This window comes from Olea europaea, chromosome 13 (genome assembly GCF_002742605.1).
Source record: "Olea europaea var. sylvestris chromosome 13, O_europaea_v1, whole genome shotgun sequence".
Classification (NCBI taxonomy): Eukaryota; Viridiplantae; Streptophyta; class Magnoliopsida; order Lamiales; family Oleaceae; genus Olea; species Olea europaea.
Genome location: NC_036249.1, coordinates 4,865,542 through 4,892,519, shown reverse-complemented (window position 1 = coordinate 4,892,519; position 26,978 = coordinate 4,865,542). Strand labels below are relative to the sequence as shown.

Sequence of the window (26,978 nt, the reverse complement as noted above, 5' to 3'; positions counted from 1 at the left end):
TGGCAATTCAACCACCAATTCACTATATCAATAAACAATTATTGCGATATTTTATTTTGAAAGAATCGTAATATGTTGTTTTTGTTATTATTATTATTGTTGTTGTTGTTATTATTATTATTTTCATTCTTCAAATCAAAGACAAATTCTTTAATATTGGTGTAAATTTGCTTGATTGTATTGTTGACCATAGTGAGAGTGCCCTTATTGCAAAAATTCTAACCTGCCTAACCATGCACCATTTCATTTGTGCCTATAAAGACTGTCTTACTGTTCACTTTGTTTATTACCCCTCTCTCTCTCTCTCTAAAACTCTCTTCTCTTCTCTCTCTAAAATTCTCCTGTTACAACGAAGCTGACTTGGCTCTACGGCATTGACTGGTTCCAAAGATTATACCCTCCGGCTATATGGATAACAGCTATATATAGAGATCGGTGAGTTTCACATACCTGATAAATTTTAGTTTTTTTTCCATTTTTTGTGATGCATTTTAATCTCAATTAAAAGGTTATATATTTTGACTGTATAAAGAACCCATATCTATGAGTGATTGCATTTTCGATAGAGAATCACAGGAGAGAATCTCTGAAAAGATTTTGTGCAATTTTATTCATCTGGGTACATTTCAATTTCCTTCATTTAAATTTGGAATTAAATCCTCCAATTCATTCTGATTCACCTCTTAATTTTTTTCTGGTTTCCGTTTTCATTTCCTTCTATTATTTTTGGTACTTTTTTATGAGGTGCATTTGCTAATAAGTGAAAAGAATTAACTGGGACTGTAAAACTTGGGAATTCACATGCATAGAGATACACACAGACACATACATACATACATACATATATATATATATATATATAAAAAACAAGAAAATATGTGTAATGTGAAAATAATGGATTACAAAAAAAATAAAAAAACAAGATTTACGTGCTAACCCAATTGGGAAAAACCACAGGCAAAGACAAAAAATTCACCATAACTAATAGTAAGAAATTACAAAGGATCTCTTTAGACCAATAACTAAGTTGGAAAATTGGTCAATTTCAATAAATTGTACACCACATATTTAAAATCAAAGAATTCCTAACATACTAGAAGAATTAATATGTGAAAAGTTTAATATAAGGTGAAATCTCAATACAATGGGGAAAACCAATAATAGAGAATTCTGGATGAAATAAGAGTTAAATTCACCTTGGACTCCTTCAAGACATCTTCAAGTCTACTACCAACTTCTAGTACTACTCTAACAGTATTTTCAATCAAATACTCAACAAGAATTCGGGTCATAGCATAATTCTAACAGCTTGAAATTACTAAGGAATCAATGAATATTTTTTTTCATACATGATTGGAGGGATTTATGGAGCAAAAAATCATTAACAGTTTCTGTAATAGTTGATGTTATTGTTAATTAATATATAAGAAGTGTGGATATATAGGTGGCAAAGATTCAGTTCCTCAATTTCTCCTCTTATTTATTTTTCCTTTTGTAAATAAAACCTTATTCCATCTACTTAATTCAATATTAATATATTCTTCTGTTGTATTTTCATTGCTTTAAACTTTTTTTTTTTTTTTTTTTTTTTTTTTTTTTTTTTTTTATGGTTGCTATCTCATATTGAAGATACAACAGATGAAATCAGTAGTCTCATTGCTATTTAAAAAGTAACTGTTAAGAAATTTTAAATGATTAAAATGTCTTCTGTATGCAATTTCGAATAATTAAGCTTCATCAAATTTTAGTATTTAGGACAACCAAATCATTCGGCTAAACTTCAACTGCAGGACCAGCATTTTTTCATACAACTGTACTACATCTAGGAGAATGGAAAAGAAGTAACGTATTTCAAAGTTCGTGTGTAATAAAAATAAAATAGGGGTATTTACATGTGATCGATGACATAAATCCTTCTACTTCCCATGTCTTGTGCATCCCTGTTTCACACAATCAGGACCAGCATTTTTTCATACAACTGTACTACATCTAGGAGAATGGAAAAGAAGTAACGTATTTCAAAGTTCGTGTGTAATAAAAATAAAATAGGGGTATTTACATGTGATCGATGACATAAATCCTTCTACTTCCCATGTCTTGTGCATCCCTGTTTCACACAATCAACGTTACATTCACTAGGTTTTACTTCCATGTTTTGTGCATACTATTTTGCGTAATCAATGTCATACCTTCTAGGTGTAAATAACAAGTTCCATGTTTCAATCTTCATGTGCATCCACAAAGGAATAGATTCATTTTCACGTGATCAGGGACGTATGCCCCCTGCTTTTCAGTTTCATGCGTATCTTTCACGTGATCGGTGACATCACTCAATTTTCAAATAATTTTGAAAAAGAAAATTATGTAAATCCCAGTTCAATTTTATCATTTATTGAAGGTCTTGACATAATCCGTGTCCACAGATGTCAATCTAAACGGACAAGAATCATTAAACTTTCATGTAAACATATATATGAACAAAGAATATTGTTACAATTTTATCATTACTGATTGTTATGATGCTGCATTATGGCAGATGGACGGTTGGTTAACTACCGGCCCAATTATAATCTGAACTTACCACCACCAAGAACCGAAGCAGGTGCATCCACAAGTACACTCAGGCTCTTCCAATTAGGGCCAGCAACACCAGATCAGCAAAACAAATCAAAGAACTTCCGGCCCACTGGAGCACCACATTGGTTGGTAGACAAAATCCCAATTCAAGAAAATGATGATATAGAGAATGTTTTCTCTCAACAACCTAAAATTGCAGAGAAACAATCTAATCAATTATTGCAGAACATTGTGGACGAATATGCAGCCATACTGAAATTGCCAAAAGAAAAGAGCATTTCTGATAATGGAAGTCGTCTAGTGTTATCTCAACCACCTGAAATTGTAGAGAAACGATCTAATCAAATAATGCAGAACATTGTGGACGAATCTACTTCCACATTGGAATTGCCAAAGGAAAAGAACGTGTCTGATGATGGAAATCATGAAGGAATTAATATGAACAAGACACCACAGCAGAAACCATCCAGAAGAAGAAAACACCGACCAAAAGTAGTAGTGGAAGGGAAACCCAAAAGGACACCAAAGCGTACCACAAAAAATAATAGCCCCGATGGAAATCCTTTGGGTAAAAGGAAGTATGTGCGCAAAAAGGACATCAAAACCTCCACAACTCCACTGGCTGGTGTAGTGAACGAAGTTGGAGTCTCTAACGTGAACTCTGCAGAAAAATCATGCAGGAGAATGTTAAACTTTGACTTGGAAAATGGAGCAGAAAAGCAAAGCAGGGACAGAGCAATTGGTAACCAAGAAGAGATAAATGAAAAGAGAAAGATGCCTTTTACTTGGAACTTGGATTTTCACAATGCAGAGGGGCATATGGGATTCAACGCAGAATCTACATCATCTTCAGTGAAGGAATGGCATCAAAGCGTACGTAGCATGGAGAAACGACAAACGGAGAATCCACAAAGTTTTGTCCCCTTTGTACATCACACCCCACTGCAATTACCGTTGCCATTTCCAACTTCAGCACCATCTTCAGCAAGGGATCATACATTAAATGTCATAGCAAGGAGATTGAGTATGCGAAATGCTAATATAAACCAAAGGGGAAGCCCGAGTTGGTACAGTCAGGTGGATCATAGTGTCAGTGGAGTACGACAGGCCCAGTTTGCCATACAAACACATGCAAATGAAACAAAGGTAGATGGAAGAAGGCAACCAATGCTGCAGACTGGGACTCAACTCCTGGATGATCTGGTGGACATCATTGACAGGAGAGGATCCAAGAGAGAATATTCCCAAACTGAGCTGACACAACCAGAAACTTCTGCGCTGATGGGCACTCAACTATTGTGCCAGGGAGTTTCTGAGACCGGCTATTGTGCCAGTGAGAGCAACAAATTATGGCAAGATGGTTTAGAAACTAGTAAGAGAAGGAAGGTTGATGATAACTTTCATGTAACCTCATCAAGCACGCCTTCTAACATAACTTTTGAACATTGCTCAAGACAAGTCGAAGGAAGAGACGTGAAAAGTGTCTGTGCAAATGGCTCTACTTTACACCTGAATGGTGGACTACCATATTCTGACTTTGAAGGAAAGAGCACCTCCTGGAAGCCAGACAATGAAGCCAACAAGGTCCACGATCAGTATATGAACCCCGGAAACTTTCGACATGAATTTCAGCGGCAACTTACTTCATCTCAAGTTTATTCATTTGCAGAACATATGGTGCAGAACGTCACTTGTCACACTAATAAAGCCCAAAGCAGCAATTCCCTTGGTGCAATTCTATGGAATCAGGCGTCTTCATCTCAAAGGGGCCCTAAAATCATTCGAGGGAATGAAATAATAAATTCTTCTATTCACCTTTCGGTGAAGGAACAAACAGCTAGACTGAAATCATTCAACCAAGCAATTAATATGGAGAAAGTCATCAGTAAAGAGAACAAGACAAGGGGTTACAAAGGTCCCTCCAAAAACATCATAGATACCCATCTATTCGTCAAGTTATGCTGTTAGCATCAACATAACGTTGTTATTTAAAAATTTTAAGCAGTTTTTCTATGTTTTGTGCAGGCTCGCTTGGAGACAGCAGACGTTTATTTTCAGTTGATAATATTATAGAAAGTTTAAAATCTCTGAGCATCAACTGTAGTGGAAAGAAAATTGTTGGGGAGGAGCAAGGTGCACTTGTTCCATATAAACAAGATGGTGCTATCGTTCCATATGAAGAATTTGATCCAATTAAAAAACGACGGCCACGACCTAAAGTGGATCTTGATCCAGAGACAAATAGACTATGGAATCTTTTGATGGGTAAGGAAGGAAGTGAAAGCACAGAAACGACAGACAAGAATAAAGAAAAATGGTGGGAAGAAGAGAGGAAAGTGTTCCGCGGACGAGTAGACTCGTTCATTGCACGGATGCATCTTGTTCAAGGTATTTTCTCCCAGACAATGAAATTGTTGGCATCGCTGATACCATGCTTAAGCTATCCCTATTCCATTATCGATTCTATTTCATACATTATCTTTACATAACATGTTAGATAATATTAATCTTTTGATTAAATGTAAATGCACTCGAAATATACCATATATAAGTCCAAATTTTATAATTTTCTTAAACATGTGAAGATGATAATGTGAAATATACCTTAGGAATCTTAGGAGTTAATGATAAGTTTTGTTTTTGTTGTAAGAAAACAATAACAAATACAGCTAATTGTTTACACAAAGTAACAAGTTTTATTATTTAGAAATCATTGTGATTTGGGGAGTGTGTGAAGGGAGAGTATGGGGGAAGTCCGAGAGTGCAAAACCACAATGGTGCCCCTATTGCTTTCTAGATAGGACTTTGAAGAAAGAGAATGGTTGTCTTTAGTGATCATAACCTGGAAATAATCACATGGTTCAGTTCACGTGTTGTAGCCACAACAATGAACAACAAAAATAATAAGCTTAGTAGTATTTGCAATAAACTTGTGCTAGCTACGTGAATCTGTTTTGTCCACTCCCTTCAGTGTGGTGAATCTCGTGAAAGGTCCAATGTACTCAAATCTTTTGCAACAAAATGTCTTGTTGACTTTAGTCTACTTGCTAAACTCAAATAACATCATTCTTGTGAATAGAGCTTATATGGATCTATGGAAGCCATGTACCAACCATCTAAATCATCCTTCCTTTAATATATCTCCAAATAGTATCAAATCCACTTGATGTATAACCTCAAATTTTTTTGTTTGATCTGTTCTTGTATTTCCACTCATCCATCTTAACATACTCATTTACGTTATAGACATTTTATTATTTAACAATATAACTAGTAAGGTATCTGTTCATAAAATTTATTTTAACATGGTGGATATATTCGATCATATATAATCCTTATAGTGCTTCTACAGTTTATTTTAATCGCCCTAATCCTATCCATCACATCCTCTTAAGTCTTGGTTTCTTATTTGCAACCAAATCTAAATACATAAACCAACATTATCTGGGAAATGATCCTCTACTGTGACTTTCCCATCACTCTTATTCCTAAAAGGATATTCTGTATAATTCATCTTAATTCTGCTTAATTGTTTAGTTTTAGGAAAGCACACTTAAATCAAAATACATAAACCAACATTATTTGAGAGATGATCCTCTATTGTGACTTTACCAACACTCTTATTCCTAAAAGGATATTCTGTATATTTCGTCTTAATTCTGCTTAATTGTTTAGTTTTAGGAAAGCACACTTAAATCAAAATACATAAACCAACATTATTTGAGAGATGATCCTCTATTGTGACTTTACCAACACTCTTATTCCTAAAAGGATATTCTGTATATTTCGTCTTAATTCTGCTTAATTGTTTAGTTTAAGGAAATCACACTTGAATATAAATACATAAACCAACATTATTTGAGAGATGATCCACTATTGTGACTTCACCACTCTTATTACTAAAATGATTTTCTGCATATTTTGTCTTAATTCTGCTTTTATTTAGTTTTAGGAAAGCACACTTAAATTAGTAAATGCCATAATAAATTCTAGTGTTATTTCTTGAAACTATGTAAATTGGGATTCATTTTACTTCAGAACCAAACCAAAAAGAAGCAAATAAGCTTTGACTTTACCTCACCAAATGCATGGATTCATAGAAACGTAATCTGATTGGAAATTGTAACATTTGCAGGTGATAGACGATTCTCCAAATGGAAAGGATCAGTTGTTGACTCCGTGGTAGGAGTGTTTCTCACACAGAATGTATCAGATCATCTTTCAAGGTAAAGCCAACATTTTTAATAGAACTTTTGAGTGACGAACAAGATTACCTAAGCTGATGGTCTCTGCGTATATTTTCCCCTTGTGCAGTTCTGCTTTCATGTGTCTTGCAGCCAAATTCCCCCTGAAATCGACAATTATCAGACAATCATGCTATCAAAATGAAGTTAGCCCGTCAGTTGAAGAACATGAGGTTCAAGTAACTTGTCCAGATGGCACTATAACTTATGATCACAGCACAATAAGACAGCCAGTGTACAACCACAACTCTGTAACATCCAGTGAATCGTGTCAATATAGAGCAGGAAATGTTGTGACAGGAACAAGAAACTTTGCAATGGACAAGCAAAATAGAAGAGCAGAGGATGACGTAATTTCATCACAAAGTTCTTCTGAATCCCTTGTATTCCAAGCAAATGAAGATATCAGATCCAGCTCAGGATCAAATTCAGAAGCCGAAGATCAGATATCGGTGTGTCATTTAGGCAAAAACTGTGGCCCTCTGAATCTTTTTGAACAGGCTGAAAGAATGGCTGCATTACAGGAATATCAGCGTCGAGTGATGGGAAGTTCTTCTGCAAATAAAAATCTCCCTCAATCAGAAAATCCTGTGTACAACCTGCAAAATCAAGGACTGGATGGAGGCAGCAAGGCATATGCCAGTCCAATCACTTCCAATTTGCCGCATCATCAGAGGCCAATCCCTCCATCCACCAATTCCTGGTTGGGCATGAGAACAGGCTTGGAAGAATGGGAATCAAATTTCCTGGCATCTCCAGGAAAAGAAAGCATATCCTCTTTGGCTTCAACAGATTTTGAGAATACCAAGACAACAGATGCAGAAAGAAGTTTTATCAACCAACAGACTGAAAGACCAGATCCAGCAACAAGAGTGGACCATACAATTCAAAACAAGTGCCTTGAACCACAGACTAATATACAATCTGGGTATCAAAGCAGAGAGGGCCAACATTCCACCAACTGCAACAGAGGAAGCCACAAGACCACTCAGCAAGAAAGCAACTTCCTATCAGACTGCACAATGCCTGCTGAAGCATTCAATGAAAAGCCAAATGGTAATATCCTTGAAAACCCTGACATCACTAGCTTTACTGGACAAAATTTTTATGTACAGGTTCAAATTGTTGTAGATATTTTCCTACATTTGAAGAATAAAATATCTAAACCACATGACGCAGGACAAGTAAATTCTTCTACCAAACCAACAAATTGGACAGGTCCCACAAGTTCAAATGCAAGAAAGACAAAAGTTGAGAAGGAAAAGAGAGAAGCATGTCTTTGGGATGAGTTGAGAAAGCAGGCACAATTGGAGGTGGGAAAAAGAGAGAGAACTGAGGAAACAATGGACTCTTTGGACTATGAAGCATTAAGAAAGGCTAATGTTCGTGAGATTTCTGAAACAATCAAGGAAAGGGGAATGAACAACATGCTAGCAGAGAGAATTAAGGTTAGTAGAATGTTTATAAAGCGGACTCCAATAAAACTACCGATAGTCCATTAAAACCTAAAGCACAGAGTATAACACTAGTTGGATATTCTATAGGATTTTCTCAATCGACTGGTTGACGACCATGGAGGAATGGATCTGGAATGGTTGAGAGACGTTCCACCAGAAAAGTCAAAGTAAGTTTCCTAAAAGAAATTAATCCTTTCATGACCCATCTTTGGAAAGTATGTAATGGAAGGCAAGGACATGTCATCCAGTATCTCTGCCATCTCTAAAGTTTCACTCTTTGCCTCTGAGTACATAATGCCTTGCAGAGATTATCTACTAAGCATACGAGGACTGGGGTTAAAGAGCGTGGAGTGCGTACGCCTATTAACACTTCATAACCTTGCATTCCCTGTAAGGCCATTTGCCTGTATAGAAAACTTATACCCAATATCAATAAGCAAAAAAAGGAAAAAAAAAAAAAAAGAAGAAGTCTTACCCTAACTATGTGGTTTCTTAGGTTGACACAAATGTTGGACGAATTGCCGTGCGACTTGGATGGGTGCCTCTCCAGCCACTACCTGAGGCACTCCAATTGCATCTCCTTGAATTGTAAGTACATGCCAAGCAATCAACAGTGAAGTTTATGAGCTACTCTTGATTCTAATTTTGTTTCATGCAGGTACCCAGTTCTGGAATCTATCCAGAAATATCTTTGGCCCAGACTCTGTAAGCTGGATCAGAAAACATTGTAATTTCCTTTCTCAGAGTGACTCATTTCAATTCGAAAATCTCTTATTATCGACAGTTTAATCAGAAGAAATTTTTATACATACCTGGAGAAGTTCTACTGATTTATATATTATGGAACTGCAGGTATGAGCTACACTATCAAATGATAACATTTGGAAAGGTATGTCTTCACTGGAGCTCATTATCGTCCTCGGTACATGAGAGGTTCATAATAGATAGTTTCTTAATCTTGGATACAGGTTTTCTGCACAAAGAAACAACCAAATTGTAATGCATGCCCAATGAGAGGAGAGTGCCGACACTTTGCTAGTGCTTTCGCAAGGTTAGCCTTCTATAACCTCGTAATCTTATTTGGCTGTGACATCAGAAATTAATACGCATAAATATGACAATTATACTTTGTTTTATACAGCGCAAGACTTGCCCTCCCTGGGCTAGGGGTATTTACATGTGATCGATGACATAAATCCTTCTACTTCCCATGTCTTGTGCATCCCTGTTTCACACAATGAACGTTACATTCACTAGGTTTTACTTCCATGTTTTGTGCATACTATTTTGCGTAATCAATGTCATACCTTCTAGGTGTAAATAACAAGTTCCATGTTTCAATCTTCATGTGCATCCACAAAGGAATAGATTCATTTTCACGTGATCAGGGACGTATGCCCCCTGCTTTTCAGTTTCATGCGTATCTTTCACGTGATCGGTGACATCACTCAATTTTCAAATAATTTTGAAAAAGAAAATTATGTAAATCCCAGTTCAATTTTATCATTTATTGAAGGTCTTGACATAATCCGTGTCCACAGATGTCAATCTAAACGGACAAGAATCATTAAACTTTCATGTAAACATATATATGAACAAAGAATATTGTTACAATTTTATCATTACTGATTGTTATGATGCTGCATTATGGCAGATGGACGGTTGGTTAACTACCGGCCCAATTATAATCTGAACTTACCACCACCAAGAACCGAAGCAGGTGCATCCACAAGTACACTCAGGCTCTTCCAATTAGGGCCAGCAACACCAGATCAGCAAAACAAATCAAAGAACTTCCGGCCCACTGGAGCACCACATTGGTTGGTAGACAAAATCCCAATTCAAGAAAATGATGATATAGAGAATGTTTTCTCTCAACAACCTAAAATTGCAGAGAAACAATCTAATCAATTATTGCAGAACATTGTGGACGAATATGCAGCCATACTGAAATTGCCAAAAGAAAAGAGCATTTCTGATAATGGAAGTCGTCTAGTGTTATCTCAACCACCTGAAATTGTAGAGAAACGATCTAATCAAATAATGCAGAACATTGTGGACGAATCTACTTCCACATTGGAATTGCCAAAGGAAAAGAACGTGTCTGATGATGGAAATCATGAAGGAATTAATATGAACAAGACACCACAGCAGAAACCATCCAGAAGAAGAAAACACCGACCAAAAGTAGTAGTGGAAGGGAAACCCAAAAGGACACCAAAGCCTACCACAAAAAATAATAGCCCCGATGGAAATCCTTTGGGTAAAAGGAAGTATGTGCGCAAAAAGGACATCAAAACCTCCACAACTCCACTGGCTGGTGTAGTGAACGAAGTTGGAGTCTCTAACGTGAACTCTGCAGAAAAATCATGCAGGAGAATGTTAAACTTTGACTTGGAAAATGGAGCAGAAAAGCAAAGCAGGGACAGAGCAATTGGTAACCAAGAAGAGATAAATGAAAAGAGAAAGATGCCTTTTACTTGGAACTTGGATTTTCACAATGCAGAGGGGCATATGGGATTCAACGCAGAATCTACATCATCTTCAGTGAAGGAATGGCATCAAAGCGTACGTAGCATGGAGAAACGACAAACGGAGAATCCACAAAGTTTTGTCCCCTTTGTACATCACACCCCACTGCAATTACCGTTGCCATTTCCAACTTCAGCACCATCTTCAGCAAGGGATCATACATTAAATGTCATAGCAAGGAGATTGAGTATGCGAAATGCTAATATAAACCAAAGGGGAAGCCCGAGTTGGTACAGTCAGGTGGATCATAGTGTCAGTGGAGTACGACAGGCCCAGTTTGCCATACAAACACATGCAAATGAAACAAAGGTAGATGGAAGAAGGCAACCAATGCTGCAGACTGGGACTCAACTCCTGGATGATCTGGTGGACATCATTGACAGGAGAGGATCCAAGAGAGAATATTCCCAAACTGAGCTGACACAACCAGAAACTTCTGCGCTGATGGGCACTCAACTATTGTGCCAGGGAGTTTCTGAGACCGGCTATTGTGCCAGTGAGAGCAACAAATTATGGCAAGATGGTTTAGAAACTAGTAAGAGAAGGAAGGTTGATGATAACTTTCATGTAACCTCATCAAGCACGCCTTCTAACATAACTTTTGAACATTGCTCAAGACAAGTCGAAGGAAGAGACGTGAAAAGTGTCTGTGCAAATGGCTCTACTTTACACCTGAATGGTGGACTACCATATTCTGACTTTGAAGGAAAGAGCACCTCCTGGAAGCCAGACAATGAAGCCAACAAGGTCCACGATCAGTATATGAACCCCGGAAACTTTCGACATGAATTTCAGCGGCAACTTACTTCATCTCAAGTTTATTCATTTGCAGAACATATGGTGCAGAACGTCACTTGTCACACTAATAAAGCCCAAAGCAGCAATTCCCTTGGTGCAATTCTATGGAATCAGGCGTCTTCATCTCAAAGGGGCCCTAAAATCATTCGAGGGAATGAAATAATAAATTCTTCTATTCACCTTTCGGTGAAGGAACAAACAGCTAGACTGAAATCATTCAACCAAGCAATTAATATGGAGAAAGTCATCAGTAAAGAGAACAAGACAAGGGGTTACAAAGGTCCCTCCAAAAACATCATAGATACCCATCTATTCGTCAAGTTATGCTGTTAGCATCAACATAACGTTGTTATTTAAAAATTTTAAGCAGTTTTTCTATGTTTTGTGCAGGCTCGCTTGGAGACAGCAGACGTTTATTTTCAGTTGATAATATTATAGAAAGTTTAAAATCTCTGAGCATCAACTGTAGTGGAAAGAAAATTGTTGGGGAGGAGCAAGGTGCACTTGTTCCATATAAACAAGATGGTGCTATCGTTCCATATGAAGAATTTGATCCAATTAAAAAACGACGGCCACGACCTAAAGTGGATCTTGATCCAGAGACAAATAGACTATGGAATCTTTTGATGGGTAAGGAAGGAAGTGAAAGCACAGAAACGACAGACAAGAATAAAGAAAAATGGTGGGAAGAAGAGAGGAAAGTGTTCCGCGGACGAGTAGACTCGTTCATTGCACGGATGCATCTTGTTCAAGGTATTTTCTCCCAGACAATGAAATTGTTGGCATCGCTGATACCATGCTTAAGCTATCCCTATTCCATTATCGATTCTATTTCATACATTATCTTTACATAACATGTTAGATAATATTAATCTTTTGATTAAATGTAAATGCACTCGAAATATACCATATATAAGTCCAAATTTTATAATTTTCTTAAACATGTGAAGATGATAATGTGAAATATACCTTAGGAATCTTAGGAGTTAATGATAAGTTTTGTTTTTGTTGTAAGAAAACAATAACAAATACAGCTAATTGTTTACACAAAGTAACAAGTTTTATTATTTAGAAATCATTGTGATTTGGGGAGTGTGTGAAGGGAGAGTATGGGGGAAGTCCGAGAGTGCAAAACCACAATGGTGCCACTATTGCTTTCTAGATAGGACTTTGAAGAAAGAGAATGGTTGTCTTTAGTGATCATAACCTGGAAATAATCACATGGTTCAGTTCACGTGTTGTAGCCACAACAATGAACAACAAAAATAATAAGCTTAGTAGTATTTGCAATAAACTTGTGCTAGCTACGTGAATCTGTTTTGTCCACTCCCTTCAGTGTGGTGAATCTCGTGAAAGGTCCAATGTACTCAAATCTTTTGCAACAAAATGTCTTGTTGACTTTAGTCTACTTGCTAAACTCAAATAACATCATTCTTGTGAATAGAGCTTATATGGATCTATGGAAGCCATGTACCAACCATCTAAATCATCCTTCCTTTAATATATCTCCAAATAGTATCAAATCCACTTGATGTATAACCTCAAATTTTTTTGTTTGATCTGTTCTTGTATTTCCACTCATCCATCTTAACATACTCATTTACGTTATAGACATTTTATTATTTAACAATATAACTAGTAAGGTATCTGTTCATAAAATTTATTTTAACATGGTGGATATATTCGATCATATATAATCCTTATAGTGCTTCTACAGTTTATTTTAATCGCCCTAATCCTATCCATCACATCCTCTTAAGTCTTGGTTTCTTATTTGCAACCAAATCTAAATACATAAACCAACATTATCTGGGAAATGATCCTCTACTGTGACTTTCCCATCACTCTTATTCCTAAAAGGATATTCTGTATAATTCATCTTAATTCTGCTTAATTGTTTAGTTTTAGGAAAGCACACTTAAATCAAAATACATAAACCAACATTATTTGAGAGATGATCCTCTATTGTGACTTTACCAACACTCTTATTCCTAAAAGGATATTCTGTATATTTCGTCTTAATTCTGCTTAATTGTTTAGTTTAAGGAAATCACACTTGAATATAAATACATAAACCAACATTATTTGAGAGATGATCCACTATTGTGACTTCACCACTCTTATTACTAAAATGATTTTCTGCATATTTTGTCTTAATTCTGCTTTTATTTAGTTTTAGGAAAGCACACTTAAATTAGTAAATGCCATAATAAATTCTAGTGTTATTTCTTGAAACTATGTAAATTGGGATTCATTTTACTTCAGAACCAAACCAAAAAGAAGCAAATAAGCTTTGACTTTACCTCACCAAATGCATGGATTCATAGAAACGTAATCTGATTGGAAATTGTAACATTTGCAGGTGATAGACGATTCTCCAAATGGAAAGGATCAGTTGTTGACTCCGTGGTAGGAGTGTTTCTCACACAGAATGTATCAGATCATCTTTCAAGGTAAAGCCAACATTTTTAATAGAACTTTTGAGTGACGAACAAGATTACCTAAGCTGATGGTCTCTGCGTATATTTTCCCCTTGTGCAGTTCTGCTTTCATGTGTCTTGCAGCCAAATTCCCCCTGAAATCGACAATTATCAGACAATCATGCTATCAAAATGAAGTTAGCCCATCAGTTGAAGAACATGAGGTTCAAGTAACTTGTCCAGATGGCACTATAACTTATGATCACAGCACAATAAGACAGCCAGTGTACAACCACAACTCTGTAACATCCAGTGAATCGTGTCAATATAGAGCAGGAAATGTTGTGACAGGAACAAGAAACTTTGCAATGGACAAGCAAAATAGAAGAGCAGAGGATGACGTAATTTCATCACAAAGTTCTTCTGAATCCCTTGTATTCCAAGCAAATGAAGATATCAGATCCAGCTCAGGATCAAATTCAGAAGCCGAAGATCAGATATCGGTGTGTCATTTAGGCAAAAACTGTGGCCCTCTGAATCTTTTTGAACAGGCTGAAAGAATGGCTGCATTACAGGAATATCAGCGTCGAGTGATGGGAAGTTCTTCTGCAAATAAAAATCTCCCTCAATCAGAAAATCCTGTGTACAACCTGCAAAATCAAGGACTGGATGGAGGCAGCAAGGCATATGCCAGTCCAATCACTTCCAATTTGCCGCATCATCAGAGGCCAATCCCTCCATCCACCAATTCCTGGTTGGGCATGAGAACAGGCTTGGAAGAATGGGAATCAAATTTCCTGGCATCTCCAGGAAAAGAAAGCATATCCTCTTTGGCTTCAACAGATTTTGAGAATACCAAGACAACAGATGCAGAAAGAAGTTTTATCAACCAACAGACTGAAAGACCAGATCCAGCAACAAGAGTGGACCATACAATTCAAAACAAGTGCCTTGAACCACAGACTAATATACAATCTGGGTATCAAAGCAGAGAGGGCCAACATTCCACCAACTGCAACAGAGGAAGCCACAAGACCACTCAGCAAGAAAGCAACTTCCTATCAGACTGCACAATGCCTGCTGAAGCATTCAATGAAAAGCCAAATGGTAATATCCTTGAAAACCCTGACATCACTAGCTTTACTGGACAAAATTTTTATGTACAGGTTCAAATTGTTGTAGATATTTTCCTACATTTGAAGAATAAAATATCTAAACCACATGACGCAGGACAAGTAAATTCTTCTACCAAACCAACAAATTGGACAGGTCCCACAAGTTCAAATGCAAGAAAGACAAAAGTTGAGAAGGAAAAGAGAGAAGCATGTCTTTGGGATGAGTTGAGAAAGCAGGCACAATTGGAGGTGGGAAAAAGAGAGAGAACTGAGGAAACAATGGACTCTTTGGACTATGAAGCATTAAGAAAGGCTAATGTTCGTGAGATTTCTGAAACAATCAAGGAAAGGGGAATGAACAACATGCTAGCAGAGAGAATTAAGGTTAGTAGAATGTTTATAAAGCGGACTCCAATAAAACTACCGATAGTCCATTAAAACCTAAAGCACAGAGTATAACACTAGTTGGATATTCTATAGGATTTTCTCAATCGACTGGTTGACGACCATGGAGGAATGGATCTGGAATGGTTGAGAGACGTTCCACCAGAAAAGTCAAAGTAAGTTTCCTAAAAGAAATTAATCCTTTCATGACCCATCTTTGGAAAGTATGTAATGGAAGGCAAGGACATGTCATCCAGTATCTCTGCCATCTCTAAAGTTTCACTCTTTGCCTCTGAGTACATAATGCCTTGCAGAGATTATCTACTAAGCATACGAGGACTGGGGTTAAAGAGCGTGGAGTGCGTACGCCTATTAACACTTCATAACCTTGCATTCCCTGTAAGGCCATTTGCCTGTATAGAAAACTTATACCCAATATCAATAAGCAAAAAAAGGAAAAAAAAAAAAAAAGAAGAAGTCTTACCCTAACTATGTGGTTTCTTAGGTTGACACAAATGTTGGACGAATTGCCGTGCGACTTGGATGGGTGCCTCTCCAGCCACTACCTGAGGCACTCCAATTGCATCTCCTTGAATTGTAAGTACATGCCAAGCAATCAACAGTGAAGTTTATGAGCTACTCTTGATTCTAATTTTGTTTCATGCAGGTACCCAGTTCTGGAATCTATCCAGAAATATCTTTGGCCCAGACTCTGTAAGCTGGATCAGAAAACATTGTAATTTCCTTTCTCAGAGTGACTCATTTCAATTCGAAAATCTCTTATTATCGACAGTTTAATCAGAAGAAATTTTTATACATACCTGGAGAAGTTCTACTGATTTATATATTATGGAACTGCAGGTATGAGCTACACTATCAAATGATAACATTTGGAAAGGTATGTCTTCACTGGAGCTCATTATCGTCCTCGGTACATGAGAGGTTCATAATAGATAGTTTCTTAATCTTGGATACAGGTTTTCTGCACAAAGAAACAACCAAATTGTAATGCATGCCCAATGAGAGGAGAGTGCCGACACTTTGCTAGTGCTTTCGCAAGGTTAGCCTTCTATAACCTCGTAATCTTATTTGGCTGTGACATCAGAAATTAATACGCATAAATATGACAATTATACTTTGTTTTATACAGCGCAAGACTTGCCCTCCCTGGGCTAGAAGAGAAAAGCATTGTCGCGTCTACTCCTCGAACGACTGCCAATGAAAACCCTGGTGTAACAATAAAGCCAATGTCACTACCACCAGTAGGTGACAATTCAGACAGAGAAACAGGGTTAAGTACCTGTGAACCTATAATTGAAGAACCCACAACGCCAGAACCACCTGTGGAACTGTCAGAAACTGGAAAATCATTGTGATTTGGGGAGTGTGTGAAGGGAGAGTATGGGGGAAGTCCGAGAGTGCAAAACCACAATGGTGCCACTATTGCTTTCTAGATAGGACTTTGAAGAAAGAGAATGGTTGTCTTTAGTGATCATAACCTGGAAATAATCACATGGTTCAGTTCACGTGTTGTAGCCACAACAATGAACAACAAAAATAATAAGCTTAGTAGTATTTGCAATAAACTTGTGCTAGCTACGTGAATCTGTTTTGTCCACTCCCTTCAGTGTGGTGAATCTCGTGAAAGGTCCAATGTACTCAAATCTTTTGCAACAAAATGTCTTGTTGACTTTAGTCTACTTGCTAAACTCAAATAACATCATTCTTGTGAATAGAGCTTATATGGATCTATGGAAGCCATGTACCAACCATCTAAATCATCCTTCCTTTAATATATCTCCAAATAGTATCAAATCCACTTGATGTATAACCTCAAATTTTTTTGTTTGATCTGTTCTTGTATTTCCACTCATCCATCTTAACATACTCATTTACGTTATAGACATTTTATTATTTAACAATATAACTAGTAAGGTATCTGTTCATAAAATTTATTTTAACATGGTGGATATATTCGATCATATATAATCCTTATAGTGCTTCTACAGTTTATTTTAATCGCCCTAATCCTATCCATCACATCCTCTTAAGTCTTGGTTTCTTATTTGCAACCAAATCTAAATACATAAACCAACATTATCTGGGAAATGATCCTCTACTGTGACTTTCCCATCACTCTTATTCCTAAAAGGATATTCTGTATAATTCATCTTAATTCTGCTTAATTGTTTAGTTTTAGGAAAGCACACTTAAATCAAAATACATAAACCAACATTATTTGAGAGATGATCCTCTATTGTGACTTTACCAACACTCTTATTCCTAAAAGGATATTCTGTATATTTCGTCTTAATTCTGCTTAATTGTTTAGTTTTAGGAAAGCACACTTAAATCAAAATACATAAACCAACATTATTTGAGAGATGATCCTCTATTGTGACTTTACCAACACTCTTATTCCTAAAAGGATATTCTGTATATTTCGTCTTAATTCTGCTTAATTGTTTAGTTTAAGGAAATCACACTTGAATATAAATACATAAACCAACATTATTTGAGAGATGATCCACTATTGTGACTTCACCACTCTTATTACTAAAATGATTTTCTGCATATTTTGTCTTAATTCTGCTTTTATTTAGTTTTAGGAAAGCACACTTAAATTAGTAAATGCCATAATAAATTCTAGTGTTATTTCTTGAAACTATGTAAATTGGGATTCATTTTACTTCAGAACCAAACCAAAAAGAAGCAAATAAGCTTTGACTTTACCTCACCAAATGCATGGATTCATAGAAACGTAATCTGATTGGAAATTGTAACATTTGCAGGTGATAGACGATTCTCCAAATGGAAAGGATCAGTTGTTGACTCCGTGGTAGGAGTGTTTCTCACACAGAATGTATCAGATCATCTTTCAAGGTAAAGCCAACATTTTTAATAGAACTTTTGAGTGACGAACAAGATTACCTAAGCTGATGGTCTCTGCGTATATTTTCCCCTTGTGCAGTTCTGCTTTCATGTGTCTTGCAGCCAAATTCCCCCTGAAATCGACAATTATCAGACAATCATGCTATCAAAATGAAGTTAGCCCGTCAGTTGAAGAACATGAGGTTCAAGTAACTTGTCCAGATGGCACTATAACTTATGATCACAGCACAATAAGACAGCCAGTGTACAACCACAACTCTGTAACATCCAGTGAATCGTGTCAATATAGAGCAGGAAATGTTGTGACAGGAACAAGAAACTTTGCAATGGACAAGCAAAATAGAAGAGCAGAGGATGACGTAATTTCATCACAAAGTTCTTCTGAATCCCTTGTATTCCAAGCAAATGAAGATATCAGATCCAGCTCAGGATCAAATTCAGAAGCCGAAGATCAGATATCGGTGTGTCATTTAGGCAAAAACTGTGGCCCTCTGAATCTTTTTGAACAGGCTGAAAGAATGGCTGCATTACAGGAATATCAGCGTCGAGTGATGGGAAGTTCTTCTGCAAATAAAAATCTCCCTCAATCAGAAAATCCTGTGTACAACCTGCAAAATCAAGGACTGGATGGAGGCAGCAAGGCATATGCCAGTCCAATCACTTCCAATTTGCCGCATCATCAGAGGCCAATCCCTCCATCCACCAATTCCTGGTTGGGCATGAGAACAGGCTTGGAAGAATGGGAATCAAATTTCCTGGCATCTCCAGGAAAAGAAAGCATATCCTCTTTGGCTTCAACAGATTTTGAGAATACCAAGACAACAGATGCAGAAAGAAGTTTTATCAACCAACAGACTGAAAGACCAGATCCAGCAACAAGAGTGGACCATACAATTCAAAACAAGTGCCTTGAACCACAGACTAATATACAATCTGGGTATCAAAGCAGAGAGGGCCAACATTCCACCAACTGCAACAGAGGAAGCCACAAGACCACTCAGCAAGAAAGCAACTTCCTATCAGACTGCACAATGCCTGCTGAAGCATTCAATGAAAAGCCAAATGGTAATATCCTTGAAAACCCTGACATCACTAGCTTTACTGGACAAAATTTTTATGTACAGGTTCAAATTGTTGTAGATATTTTCCTACATTTGAAGAATAAAATATCTAAACCACATGACGCAGGACAAGTAAATTCTTCTACCAAACCAACAAATTGGACAGGTCCCACAAGTTCAAATGCAAGAAAGACAAAAGTTGAGAAGGAAAAGAGAGAAGCATGTCTTTGGGATGAGTTGAGAAAGCAGGCACAATTGGAGGTGGGAAAAAGAGAGAGAACTGAGGAAACAATGGACTCTTTGGACTATGAAGCATTAAGAAAGGCTAATGTTCGTGAGATTTCTGAAACAATCAAGGAAAGGGGAATGAACAACATGCTAGCAGAGAGAATTAAGGTTAGTAGAATGTTTATAAAGCGGACTCCAATAAAACTACCGATAGTCCATTAAAACCTAAAGCACAGAGTATAACACTAGTTGGATATTCTATAGGATTTTCTCAATCGACTGGTTGACGACCATGGAGGAATGGATCTGGAATGGTTGAGAGACGTTCCACCAGAAAAGTCAAAGTAAGTTTCCTAAAAGAAATTAATCCTTTCATGACCCATCTTTGGAAAGTATGTAATGGAAGGCAAGGACATGTCATCCAGTATCTCTGCCATCTCTAAAGTTTCACTCTTTGCCTCTGAGTACATAATGCCTTGCAGAGATTATCTACTAAGCATACGAGGACTGGGGTTAAAGAGCGTGGAGTGCGTACGCCTATTAACACTTCATAACCTTGCATTCCCTGTAAGGCCATTTGCCTGTATAGAAAACTTATACCCAATATCAATAAGCAAAAAAAGGAAAAAAAAAAAAAAAGAAGAAGTCTTACCCTAACTATGTGGTTTCTTAGGTTGACACAAATGTTGGACGAATTGCCGTGCGACTTGGATGGGTGCCTCTCCAGCCACTACCTGAGGCACTCCAATTGCATCTCCTTGAATTGTAAGTACATGCCAAGCAATCAACAGTGAAGTTTATGAGCTACTCTTGATTCTAATTTTGTTTCATGCAGGTACCCAGTTCTGGAATCTATCCAGAAATATCTTTGGCCCAGACTCTGTAAGCTGGATCAGAAAACATTGTAATTTCCTTTCTCAGAGTGACTCATTTCAATTCGAAAATCTCTTATTATCGACAGTTTAATCAGAAGAAATTTTTATACATACCTGGAGAAGTTCTACTGATTTATATATTATGGAACTGCAGGTATGAGCTACACTATCAAATGATAACATTTGGAAAGGTATGTCTTCACTGGAGCTCATTATCGTCCTCGGTACATGAGAGGTTCATAATAGATAGTTTCTTAATCTTGGATACAGGTTTTCTGCACAAAGAAACAACCAAATTGTAATGCATGCCCAATGAGAGGAGAGTGCCGACACTTTGCTAGTGCTTTCGCAAGGTTAGCCTTCTATAACCTCGTAATCTTATTTGGCTGTGACATCAGAAATTAATACGCATAAATATGACAATTATACTTTGTTTTATACAGCGCAAGACTTGCCCTCCCTGGGCTAGAAGAGAAAAGCATTGTCGCGTCTACTCCTCGAACGACTGCCAATGAAAACCCTGGTGTAACAATAAAGCCAATGTCACTACCACCAGTAGGTGACAATTCAGACAGAGAAACAGGGTTAAGTACCTGTGAACCTATAATTGAAGAACCCACAACGCCAGAACCACCTGTGGAACTGTCAGAAACTGATATTGAGGATGCATTCGATGAGGATCCCGACGAAATCCCTACAATCAAACTCAATATAGAACAGTTTGCTTCAAATTTGCAGAGCTTTATGCAAGAGCAGAACATGGAAACGAAAGAAACTAATTTGTCGAAAGCCCTTGTCACTTTGCGTCCAGAATTCGCTTCAATCCCAACGCCCAAACTGAAAAGCATGAGTAGACTGCGGACAGAGCACCAAGTGTAAGTATATGGCTTCATATGAAAACTCAACGGCATGAAATTCTAAAAGAAAAGGTCATTTATTGAAAAAAAAAAAAAAGATTTACAAGACACATGCAATGAGTTGCTAATTATCAGGGAGTTGCACAGAACTTGTGATCCTATACATTGGACCAAGCATCTTGGACTTACAATACGGGCAGCTACCAGATTGTTGAGAAACTACTTCATGATTTATGTTCTGCTAAAATAGTATTCACTCAAGAAAAGCCAATAATTAATTCATAATTTCTCATTTGTGAGGAATAACGGATACAGTTTCTCAACTCAGGATATAGATTGAAAAATAATAGAACCCAGGTACACCTTTAAGGATCAGAAACCTCACTAACATGATGCAACTTACTCATTCATCCATAAATAAACCTTGCATCCCAAGGCCTCAACACATATCTTAATTATATTGTCCTTGGGAAGTTATGATAAGTTAGTACTCATTTTTGGTGACTAATTACTCATCTGCTGCAGCTACGAACTCCCAGATGATCATCCACTACTGAAAGGGGTTAGTTATTTATCTTCTCATTTTCAAAATCTATTTTCTTATATGCAACTTGATTCTAACTGGCTAAAAAATTATTATATGTTTAGATGGAAAGGCGAGAAGCTGATGATCCTAGTCCATACCTTCTTGCTATATGGACCCCAGGTAAGCACTAGATTTACAGGGCAATTAATTGCTCTCAATTTAGCCAAATGCCCATAGATGAACAGAAATGCATTCCTCACTGTCATAGTGAAGGGAGGCTGAAGTATTTATTAATTTCTCTTCATAAACTCAAGCTGAAAAGTACTTTTATTATAACCTGCTGACACTTATCCCAATTTGGCATCATTTAAACAGGAGAGACTGCAGATTCAATCCAAGCACCTGAAAGTAAATGCAACCGTCAAGAATTAGGTGGACTGTGTGATAAGAAAATGTGCTTTTCATGCAATAGCATAAGAGAAGAAGAAACACAGACAGTCAGAGGCACACTTCTGGTAAGCAACATGTTACGAAAACCATTAGAAGTGAAAGCAAAATTATTAGATATTAGTAAATCCTTCCCCAATTCTCCCTTCTTTATGACATACCCACCTCCTTGCAGATTCCGTGCAGAACAGCAATGAGAGGGAGTTTCCCACTGAATGGTACTTACTTCCAAGTCAATGAGGTAACAATAGTAACTATACAATTTTTGCGCAGAGAATCATGTTTCCTACTCCTCTGTAAATACTTAATATTATCACTCTTTAACATGACATGATCCTCATTGTGTGTCCACCGTCATCCTATTCCTACTATGACTAAGCCCCTGTTTGGCTCCCATTTTGTGGTAATGAAAATGGGTGGAATAGTGTTTTTTTGAAAAATGAGTGGTTGAAAAAGAAGAAAAAGTTTTCGATTTATGTGTAATATTATTTTATGGAAGATTGTATGGTTGAAAATAGGAGAAAGAAAAATGAAATGTAATAGACTAAAAATTAATGTGGGCCAAACGGGGGCTAAAAAGAACATTTATGCATCATCTAATAATACTTAGCAAAGCACCTTCAGATTCCAAAGTATCATCAAAAGTTTTTTCCTACAATTTATCCCCTCGTAGCTTATACTTCTCAAAATCCATCATATTAATATTTTGTTAAGTTTCTATAAAATAATATTGTAATGTTAAGTACTACAGCTTCTCGTTCTATAGCCAAATCAATTTCAATCTAAAAAACTCTATTTTTGAATAATTTTAATTGTATAGAGAAACAGGGATTAATAAATCTTATGCAGGTATTTGCGGATCATGAATCTAGCCTTAATCCTATCAGTGTTCCAAGAAATATGCTATGGAGCCTGCCAAGACGGACAGTTTTCTTTGGGACCTCTGTCTCAACCATTTTTAAAGGTACATAATTTCCCATTTTGTACTGACTATTACATAAAAAGTGACTTATCAAAATATACTACATTTTGCTAGGCTTGACAACTGAAGGTATCCAATACTGCTTCTGGAGAGGTATGACTGCTTTCTGAATTCAAATTAACCAAACCTAATATTTCAATCCTCCGTAATTGGAACAAGACTCGGCCGCATGTACATTTTATTCAGAAGAGATAATTTTTTGGCAATCTTTTCTAGCTGATGTCATTCAACTTTATATTGTAGGATTTGTTTGTGTTCGAGGATTTGAGCACAAAACGCGAGCACCAAGACCTCTGGTGGCCAGATTGCATTACCCTGCAAGCAGGACGCCCCAGAAAAAGGAGAAAAAATAAGAGAAGAAATGGTGCTGGGCGAGTTGAAAGTTTGAGAACCTAACCAATAAATGTCCACACCAAAATTAAATAAGGGACTGACGTAGGATTAGAAAGCAACAGATTGTTTACATTCAAGCGCACAACTCTTCACATGAGTTATAGTTATTTGTAGTTTAGGTGGTAGAAAAGAAAAAAATTAAGATATAGGATGAGATTCAATTGACAATGTTGTACATCATAGACAGTTCAGATCTTTTTCAAATTATGCTCATTGACGGAGCCGTTTTTCAATGTCGATAGAGAAAGGTAGAAGTCAAGAAATAGAATTGGGATGTAGTATCATTGGGATTACATGTATTCATACATTTCTTCTGAGTCTTCTAATAGAGGCCTTGGATGCATTTTGTTTTGATTTGTTTTACTATAGCCTATACGTCTTTATATGCACTCCAGTATGACACGAATAACAGGAATGCAGAATAAACTCCTTAACGATGAAAAGTGAAATAACTCGTTTTATAATGTACCTTATAACCAGATAAAACACATTTTTTTATATGCTTAAAAATAGCTTTAAAGCTATCTTCGGGAGAATATTTAGAGATATACCTATTGAAAAAGTAACTTTTAAGTTGCTTTATCACATTTGACATGCTCTCTGTCTTCATGAAAATAGAAAACATGGAATCTACTACGTTCATTGCAAGCAAAACAAGCATTGACGTTGCCCTCACGGGCATGACGCATTGGTAAAGCAGAAGGGTTCTATATGGAGCATCAGAAGTTCGAATCTCCACGACAGCTGAAAGACAACATTTATGTTGAAATGCAACAGTCTATGGAAGCAAAATTATGGTGCGCTTTATCAGCCCTCCGAGTGTTCTATCCTCGGGTCGTAAAGGGAGGTCTACAAGAAGGAGAACCGCATCCCGAATATCCAGCTCAAGTGTGTATAAGCTGTGATCGTATTCGGATTTACCTGAGTGGCGAACAAGGGAGAAGATTATAAAAAAAAAAAAAAAAGCATTGACGTGAAATTATCACTTCCTTTTAGGTGAGAGTTAATTTTACAACTTCAGCACTTCTAATTGATCAACAGACCAACCTGTGGGGGAATAGAAAATGCAGACTGGTATCTGTGTAATTCAAATTGACCAGCACAATCTATGACAATCAACAACAAGAAGCATACATGGGAAAATAACTAAAATTTCAATATCTAACGAGTAAATCCATTGTCCAAATTATAAAAATATTCAGTGAAGGAAAAAAAAAAACAGATATCTTATCTGCAATGAACATACCCCAAGAATTTGTATGCATTTCCCCTTCCAAGCATAAAAGCATACTGGCTTGCTTCAGAGCCATGCTGTGACGCTATTTTACTTTTACACGAGAATCCTGTACAAAGTTGTAACAGAAACCTAAGTATTTTTATCAGGAAAATTATAATGAGCTAATCAAAAACATCCCCCATTCGTTTTCGTTACGATTTTGAGAAATACCCGCCACAATTTATTGCTTTTATTCAAATCCTGGGACACAGTTGCTATATTCTGTGTATAAAACGCTTATCATAGTAATCCTCACAGTATTTAGCAAAGAATGAAAAGCGCAGACAAATCCATTCAGAGTTCTCGATAAATACTCAAAATCAAAGTTCAGATTCTTCTGGAATAAAAACACGTGAATAGGGTTGAGGGGTGACGGATACTGATTAATATTATATATTCCAATCAAATTGCATCGGATTCAAGTAAAGATTTACAGTACCTGTATGCGTCGAGATGGGGAACCGAGAGCGGCGAGAGAGTGAAGAGGCGTGCAAAAGTTTTGCCTCCATATATTTGAGAGTTTGCCGCCATATTCTAAATTATTTTTTTTTCTTTTTTTCTTTTTCCTTCTTAGGTAAGCGAGGTAAAAGAGATTTTAAATCACAAATTCTCCAAAAAAAAAAAATAATAATAATAATAATAATAATAATAATAAAATTACTATTCTTATTTTTCCAAATAATGGGTGACAAATGGGGTTTAATAATTTTAACTATTACGTGCCATCGTTCAAAGCCCCTGTTTGGAAGCCATTCTTATCAAATTTTTAGTGAAATTCTTATTGTTATGCCGTGAAATCAGCCACTTATGTTGACCAAGCCAAGCAGAATTTTGATTTTGGAGTCAATAATTACGTCTAGAATTTTGATTAAAATCAGGCAAGAATAGCTCCGAGCCACTTTTTATTTTTTATCATTTTCCCTATAAACTTTCTTGCCCTTTCATTTATTATTCCCCTATTTCTTCTTATTGAAACTCTTATGGTAATTAACCTGACTATAATTGCAAACCCATTTAGATTGAGGTTTAGTATTGGACAGAGTCTCAACATGAAGAGCTTCTCTATGTTCTGATCTTAATTCTAGTTCTCTATTCATTAAAGAACTATGAATTATATCAACGGTGAAGTCATACCTACCATACTCTAATGCATTTCTTATGTCCTTGTGCTTGTCACCAAGGGCATTAAGTGGATCAATTACTTTCTGATCACTTCAAATCTTCTCCCAACAGTTGATAAGATCTTGTGTGATCCTATTGAACTTAACAATGTTCTCTTCCAAGTCAGTACTAGGGTCAAACTTATAACTAAAGAATTGTTTCCAAGGAAAACACCTATTTGGTAAAGTTTTAATGAGGTATTTTTTTCTAAGGCGTCCCATAACTCAACCACAGTCTTTGTTTCTCCTATCTTTCTAATTATAGAATCAGATATATGGAGGAATATGGTACTCCAAGCCAATTCATCATGTTTGATTTTCCCATCAATAGGGGTGTTTTCTGCCCAAGATTGGTCTATAGCTTTGGTATATTTTAAATATGTGCTTTAATTTTCTAGCACCAGCGATTAGAGTCTCATTTGCCATACATCTGAACATCTACTTTGGTCATCATTGTGTGCACAAGTGTAGTAACATTACTCAAAAAATTACAAGGAATAAGTAGAGAGATATCATAAAGATCAATTAGATATATAGAAAACTTATAATAGCAGAAATGATAGAAGTTATACTACAAATGTATATACTCAATTATGTTTATACTCAATAAACAATATGAATTTAAAGCATGCAAATTACATTTAATGTGCATCCAAGAATTCATACTATACAATATGAAGCAGATATAAGTATCAACATACAGTTTCAGGAGTCACTAGTATTTGCAATGTATACAGATACAAATCTAAACATT

General features: G+C 36.6%; 2 protein-coding genes and 3 long non-coding RNA genes across 5 annotated transcripts; 2 read left to right on the top strand and 3 right to left on the bottom strand.

The window, feature by feature from the left end:
* The first annotated feature begins 2,384 nt into the window (after positions 1-2,384).
* Positions 2,385-9,720, top strand: LOC111408349 (transcriptional activator DEMETER-like). Its single transcript, XM_023038117.1, has 14 exons — positions 2,385-4,492; positions 4,603-4,965; positions 6,713-6,803; positions 6,892-7,877; positions 8,001-8,269; positions 8,366-8,445; positions 8,584-8,668; positions 8,775-8,866; positions 8,937-9,005; positions 9,131-9,167; positions 9,247-9,329; positions 9,420-9,447; positions 9,536-9,548; positions 9,593-9,720. Exons 1-14 carry the CDS (start codon positions 2,530-2,532, stop codon positions 9,718-9,720), a joined length of 4,287 nt encoding a protein of 1,428 aa, XP_022893885.1. The 5' UTR covers positions 2,385-2,529.
* Positions 9,721-9,789: 69 nt separating this feature from the next.
* On the top strand, positions 9,790-24,142 carry LOC111407365 (transcriptional activator DEMETER-like). The gene is made up of 20 exons (XM_023036787.1): positions 9,790-11,888; positions 11,999-12,361; positions 13,971-14,061; positions 14,150-15,135; positions 15,259-15,527; positions 15,624-15,703; positions 15,842-15,926; positions 16,033-16,124; positions 16,195-16,263; positions 16,389-16,425; positions 16,505-16,587; positions 16,678-16,865; positions 21,215-21,458; positions 21,966-22,002; positions 22,089-22,146; positions 22,342-22,481; positions 22,589-22,654; positions 23,263-23,377; positions 23,450-23,488; positions 23,639-24,142. The coding sequence occupies exons 1-20, from the start codon at positions 9,926-9,928 to the stop codon at positions 23,746-23,748; spliced, it is 5,115 nt and encodes a 1,704-aa protein (XP_022892555.1). The 5' UTR covers positions 9,790-9,925; the 3' UTR covers positions 23,749-24,142.
* Positions 16,117-16,752, bottom strand: LOC111407367. Its single transcript, XR_002705098.1, has 3 exons — positions 16,664-16,752; positions 16,349-16,509; positions 16,117-16,246 (listed from the first exon to the last, which is right to left on the bottom strand). It is a non-coding gene; the product is annotated as an uncharacterized LOC111407367 (long non-coding RNA).
* LOC111407366 lies at positions 20,466-21,101 on the bottom strand. Its single transcript, XR_002705097.1, has 3 exons — positions 21,013-21,101; positions 20,698-20,858; positions 20,466-20,595 (listed from the first exon to the last, which is right to left on the bottom strand). It is a non-coding gene; the product is annotated as an uncharacterized LOC111407366 (long non-coding RNA).
* A 180-nt stretch (positions 24,143-24,322) lies between the features above and the next one.
* On the bottom strand, positions 24,323-25,620 carry LOC111407368. Its single transcript, XR_002705099.1, has 3 exons — positions 25,504-25,620; positions 25,035-25,131; positions 24,323-24,709 (listed from the first exon to the last, which is right to left on the bottom strand). It is a non-coding gene; the product is annotated as an uncharacterized LOC111407368 (long non-coding RNA).
* Positions 25,621-26,978: the final 1,358 nt, after the last annotated feature.